Here is a 6,000-nt window from a genome sequence, read left to right on the forward strand (position 1 = left end):
GGCAATTTAGCAGCCTGGCGGGCAAGGAGGCAACGGCGAGTCCATGGACTTGGCAGGGATGGATCCTGATTGTCCAGATGGGATATTTTGCTCCACCACGGCATCGGCACTGACGGCTCCGGGTATTCTGAAGTCAGTCTTCAATGCTGTACGGAGTACACACAGTACACACTGCGTACGGAGTGTGTCGAGCCGTGAATCGTCATGGTGTTGTGCATATCCACACACACACACACACAGGCCACACCCAACCGCCGAGACACCGAGACACAGTCCCGCCACACGACAACGGTGGCTCGCATCGACAAGACATTGAACTGGACTCTATGTTCGTGGTGACGCTGTTGTAGTTTTGGAGTCTGGTGGCCCTCTGCAAATTCGTCCAAGGCCAATCCTCGACCACAAAAGCCATATTGCCAGCTGGCCAAATCAGCCCCGCCAAGCTCAATAACCACCTCCACCACGATGAGATAAACCCTCGAGTGCTGCTCTCACAATCACCACCATGGCTGCCGAACCAAGCACAATCCAGCCGGACGAGCCCTCCTATATCGACTACGAAGCCTTCCTCTCTCCCGACTTCTCTCCCGCCCAGTTTGCCAACACGCTCGTCGTGTCGACCAACAACCCCAACGACACACCACTCGATCTCTCCACGCCGCTGTCACGAGTTCTTTTCGACGCGCAAGAAGTCGACTCGCACATCGACCTGCTGACCACCCGTTCCGCGGTCCCCTTGCTAGAATACACACGGGCGCAAAACGAGGCCAGCCAGCGCATTGTTTCGGAGCTAGACACGCAAATCAAGAGCCTCGACGACAGCTACAAGCAATTGGAGAGGGAGGTTATCGACAAACATGCCGAGGCAGATGAAGTTCGACAAGTTGCCCTACGACTGTGGGAGACGCTACGTCTCGGTCGATCCGTTGGTCGCTGTCTCCAGCTCGGACGCCAGTTGGAAGTCCAACAGTCCGAGCTAGGCGGCCCTGGAAGCAAGGAAGATCACGGAGCACTCGTTCGATGTTCATACACTATCCTATCTCTCCGCGAGGTTCTTGATGCTACCGGACCAGGCGAGGAAGGCCACGGCCTGGGAAAAGTCGATGCCATCCGCTCTCTCCAAGATGCCGTCATTTCGCCCATTGAGCGATCCGTCCGCGAAACAGCCGAGAGGTTCGTACGCGAGTTCTCCATCCCCAACAACACAACCTTTGCCCAGGGGGAAGAAGCAAAAGCCAAGCTAGAATCCGCCATGGCAGCCTTGTATCTCCTCTCGCCTACAAACCGTGTCAAGCCCGACCGCTGGTCGCCGCGCCTCCTCCTCACCGCCCTAGACAACTATATTCGATCGGCCCTCCAAACGAGCATCACCTCGCTGTCTCGTTCCCTCGGACAACTCCCTTCTCTAGACCGGGCCTTGTACGAAGTTACGTCCAAGTGTCAAAACATTATTGCCCTCGAAATCATTCTGCACGCCAGCAAACCCCCTGCTCACCCTCTACTCCCGGCGGCATCAACCCACAAGCATCCAAGCCTCATCCAGCCGCTCCTTGCTCATCTCGAAACGGGATCGTTGGCATCGTACTTTTGGCGCACCATTGCGAGCAGTCTGGCCTCTCGAGTCCAGGACATTGTTAGCAGAGGTGGCGTTGTTGCCCGATCACTGAAGTCGAATAAGGCCAACGTCGGGGATGCTATTCGCCAGGCTGTGATTAACGGCTCGCAGCCACCGGGAGCGTTTGCCACGGGGCGGAATAAGGAGAAGGCCGCGGAGGCGAATTGGGATAGGGAGATTGCTGTCATGGTGGGGAGCGTGACGAATAATTTGCGATGATGGCATAGACATGAACTCAAACGGACGCATATAAGCATATAAAATCATCTGGTTTTTGGGATCCGGAAAAGAAATGATAAAAGCAAGTAATCTATTCTGCCAAACCTGATTCGGTCAACAAGTTTTCAGTATCTTTGTGCTCGCTCATGTGCATGACAACCCCGAGGACCATTTCAGCGTACAGACGTCTTGAAGCGAGGTCAACGCAACGTTGACATGCTTTTTTGCGTACATGAAACCAATGGTTCACACTATTGAGCATATCTGACGCAATAGCCATACGAAGCCGGGCCACTATATCTCAACATGGGTCATGTGCAAGTTTCCACAAGTTTTGATCAGCCGCGGCGCTCGTCTATAAACTTCGTCGCCATATCCTACCCGTCAGCATTCAGAGAGCGGCAGTCATGAGTTGTTGCAGATAACCTCCTCCCCGAAAAGATGCCCTGATGGTCATGCTCATTATTTATTGGCTAGACAGCTCAGTCCGGCGATGAAGCACAAGCCAACCACTGCCTACCTTGGTAGCTACTCGTAGAATCTGGGGCATCCTGCTTGAGAGTAGCCGAAAGAGCTGGATGATGCCCGTTCTTACATCCAGTCATGCCTATATGTGAGTCCTTGCTGCGGGATAGGCCAACACAGTAGAAGCTGGAAATTCCGACGCAGGAAAATGTGTAGAAATTGACTGGTGCTTGGGGTTGTACCTAGGGATGGCAACAGGCTTCCATTGACAGCCACGAGACAACGAGAACATGACCAGTCCTAGTTTCCCGTTCAATACTTACCCAGGTTCATAAGTTACCTCAAATACTGAAACTATTGCCGAATATTCGTAGCGGCACAGCATCATGTTTTGCTGCCGTTACGTTCAGTGGGACGTACGCGATCAGGGACCTACCAACAATGGCCATATGCGTCACTTTTCCTCTAAAGAGTTCATATTTAGCTTCTGAACTTGTATAACTCTAGTATTCCACCTAGACCATCTCGCCTTACTATGCTCATGCTTTATTCAACACCACTGGAAATCTTGGACCCAAGGCTGCAGAAAAGCGCCGGCCAGGTCTCTCACGGCGTCAGAGTTCCCGCTGTGCCACTCATCAAGGTATACAAGCTCACCTGTACTATGTCTGGCCAGTACGTGGTCCCTGAAGTGAAGACGTGTGTAGGCCTTGAAACACAGTTTTATATATCCAGGTCTTTGAAGAATTGACAAAACTGTGATATTTGCTGAATTTACAGTGGAAATTTGAAAACGGCCCGGCCGCCAATATGATCATTGATGACAACCCTGTGGAAGACGCTCTCTCGTGATTAAAAGTGTGCCTCTTGCCATGGAAAAGTATGTGAGACAACATGACCACTTTTTTTGCTTTTGTAGGAGTGGTAAAGCACCTGACGGTGGCAAGATATGAGCAGCATCTTTTTGGCAATTCAGACATAGTGACAATAGTCTGGCAGTAGTGGGGTCAATTCTATAGGGGCCTGTAGCGATGCGGGCACCGTGCCGACACCAGACCGTAACAGAGGTGCCGGGGGGGTGCTAAAAGTGCCTGGCCGGAAGTGCTAAAAGCTAATGCCGGGCAGTACCGGGTAGTATTAAAATATCAATCAAATGGCACCAGACCGTACTATTACTTATACAGTGCAGATAACGTACCAATTTTTGGTATGGTAACAGCATTCCAGCTAGCTCTACTACTGACTCCCTTGGCGTTGAATGACGTCTGTGGCAGCTACAACTTGCCCTGGTGGTAACACCCTGCCATGTCCCTACCGGTGTGGGCGAGGCGTGAGTCCTTACCCATACACACAGAAGTATCCCGCAACTCAGTCAAGACTGTTCTGGCCTTTTCATTCGGACCAATGTTTCACAGCGGCTAGTCGTCTCGAGAGAGGCATTCATGACATAAATACTCGTCGTGTTCCGTAAGCCATGTTGTCCGCCCCAGGCTGGTTAGTTAGAAAACTCAAGCTCCCTACGCTCCATCCAACAACCCCATCTTGGATGTGGTTCCGCACTCAACATGGGTGATATCGATCTGCCCTCCAAGATCAAGAAAGTAATCAGGTCCGTGTATAAGTCTCAACTTTTCCGCCTTGGCCAAGCCAAGTAATGTCAACTATAATAGGCAGGCTCACGGAAAGGTGAACCGTCTCAACACGGCCCGAATTCCGCTTTGTCTCCCACCCCGAACAAAATCGCCAGCCATCTATACACTAGGACTTTCGCGATATGCCGAGATTTTTCTGGGACTCGAGAAGGTCTGGAATGACCTGATAGGGGACGCTTCAGAGTGGATGGGGAACATGAGCGACGAGCCAAGCTCTTACAATAGCGACAAGGAGAGAGTGCAGGCAGTACTACGAAAAATATACCTTCCCGAACTTTTGCGAACAAAGCGGCTGCAAGCTGATTTTGCGGCCCTGAAACCGCCGGATGCAGAGATGGACAATCTCGACTCGGGGGGAGGAAACGCGGGCAGCGAGTTCCGAAAATACATTGAGCAAGACGTCTCGACAAAGCCCCATCTCCTCGTGGCCTACGTATGGATCATGTACCAAGCCCTGTTCAACGGCGGACACTTCATCCGCGCGCAGCTCCTCAAAGCTGGCCCCGAATTCTGGGGTTTATCCGCCCAAGAGGCGGACCTCACTGCCTTGCCGCCACCTCTGTCCTTCTGGCGCGTCCAAGAGGCTGAGCTTGTCAGGGCCCGGTTCAGAGATTGCGTCGTGGCGGCGGACAGACTGCTGACCGAACCCGAGAGACGAGAGATTCTTGACGAAGCACTGGAGATTTTCAGGCGCTGCGAACTTATTACACTCCAGCTCGACGAGGATGCTGCAAGGGGGGCAGCCTACGAGCCAAGTTGATCACCTGCCTCCATCCTCGGGGGAGACTCCAACCCGGTTCGTGTCTGTGGCACCGCAAGAGGCGGGAAAGTGTGGTTCAAAACGTGTACAGCTGCGTCTAGGAAAAAGAAGAAATTGCAGGCCTCCGATGGAATTAGTAATGTGCGGTCCCTCGTATCACCGAGAACTCCAGGAAGCAACCGGGTGTTGACAATCGGGACTGGGACATGGCGTAACCGTGGCTTGAGTCGATTCAAGCTCGCTCCAGTCATAGAAGAGAAGAGAGAGAAAGAAACAAACAGTAAAGGCACATTCCGTGGCGAAACAGGGCCCGGGCCGCTGGTTAGTGGCCACCAAAATACTACTAATGCTGACACAAGCAGGCGTGTAAGCAGGTCTGTGTGGTTACCCAGCCAACCTGGATGAAGATTGTATACTTTCTCGAGAAGAAATCATTTCCGTGCAACATGCCGTGTACTACCGCTGTCGCTGGGCGTAGCTCGAAAGACGGGTTGGTCGAGTTCGCCGACGACACGGTTACATTGGAAGCAAGGTTCCCAGTCTTGCTGCCCCGAGGCATGGAATACATAGTTTGTACTCCAGTGTGATATCTGACTTGTCATGTATTGATTCGCCGTAGTAAATCATCGTATAGCGCGCGGTAGCCAGGTACATTCGCTGTTAGCAAGCCGTGCCAACGACAATTATTTTCGTGGGCAGCTGACGCAGGTATTCTACCCTGTTAAATGGCATGTCTGTAAAAGTGTAAGTGTTACTAAAGCGCCAAATACTTTGAAATTGCTGGGCGGATAGCAATCCGTAGTGAGGGATGATGCCAGGGCCGTCGACCAATCGTCAAAGTCCAGCCTTTAGACATGTAAGCATATATGCCTTGGCTGTGATGCTAAACGCAAAATCTAGTTGCAAGCATGCTGAAAGTGCTGCATAACACTTGACGCATAATTATGGCCAGGCGCTTACCCATTTCTAGTAGGACCTATGTACACATAAAATTTGATTGTAGATGGAACCCACCTAGACATCAGCCAGAACCCCCTGCTCACGATGTATCAAGCTAGCAGGGGCCGCGTAAATGCATAAAGCTTCAATGCCAAGTTTTCAGTCAATTCTGCCCTGAATTTACCCTCCAAAAGTTCGCCGCAAAGCTTAAATGCCAAGTTTTCGGTTAATTCTGCCTTGAATTTACCCTCCAAAAGTCTGTCGCTCAATCGTGCTTGCTAAACCAGTATACCAGGAAGCTTACTGATTCTTATAAAAAAATCAACCAGGGGGAGACGATACAAGAGAAA

At 51.6% G+C, this 6,000-nt stretch overlaps 2 protein-coding genes across 2 annotated transcripts; both read left to right on the forward strand.

Annotated features, from left to right (window-relative positions):
* Window positions 1–505: 505 nt before the first annotated feature.
* On the forward strand, window positions 506–1,834 carry MAA_09911 (golgi transport complex component Cog5; the record flags this gene model as incomplete). Its single annotated transcript, XM_007827909.1, has 1 exon — window positions 506–1,834. The coding sequence occupies one exon, from the start codon at window positions 506–508 to the stop codon at window positions 1,832–1,834; it is 1,329 nt and encodes a 442-aa protein (XP_007826100.1).
* Window positions 1,835–3,864: 2,030 nt separating this feature from the next.
* Window positions 3,865–4,711, forward strand: MAA_09912 (heme oxygenase-like protein; the record flags this gene model as incomplete). The annotated part of the gene is made up of 2 exons (XM_007827910.1): window positions 3,865–3,908; window positions 3,970–4,711. 2 exons carry the CDS (start codon window positions 3,865–3,867, stop codon window positions 4,709–4,711), a joined length of 786 nt encoding a protein of 261 aa, XP_007826101.1.
* Window positions 4,712–6,000: the final 1,289 nt, after the last annotated feature.

The sequence above is a fragment of the Metarhizium robertsii genome (assembly GCF_000187425.2).
Source record: "Metarhizium robertsii ARSEF 23 chromosome Unknown MAA_Scf_11, whole genome shotgun sequence".
Classification (NCBI taxonomy): Eukaryota; Fungi; Ascomycota; class Sordariomycetes; order Hypocreales; family Clavicipitaceae; genus Metarhizium; species Metarhizium robertsii.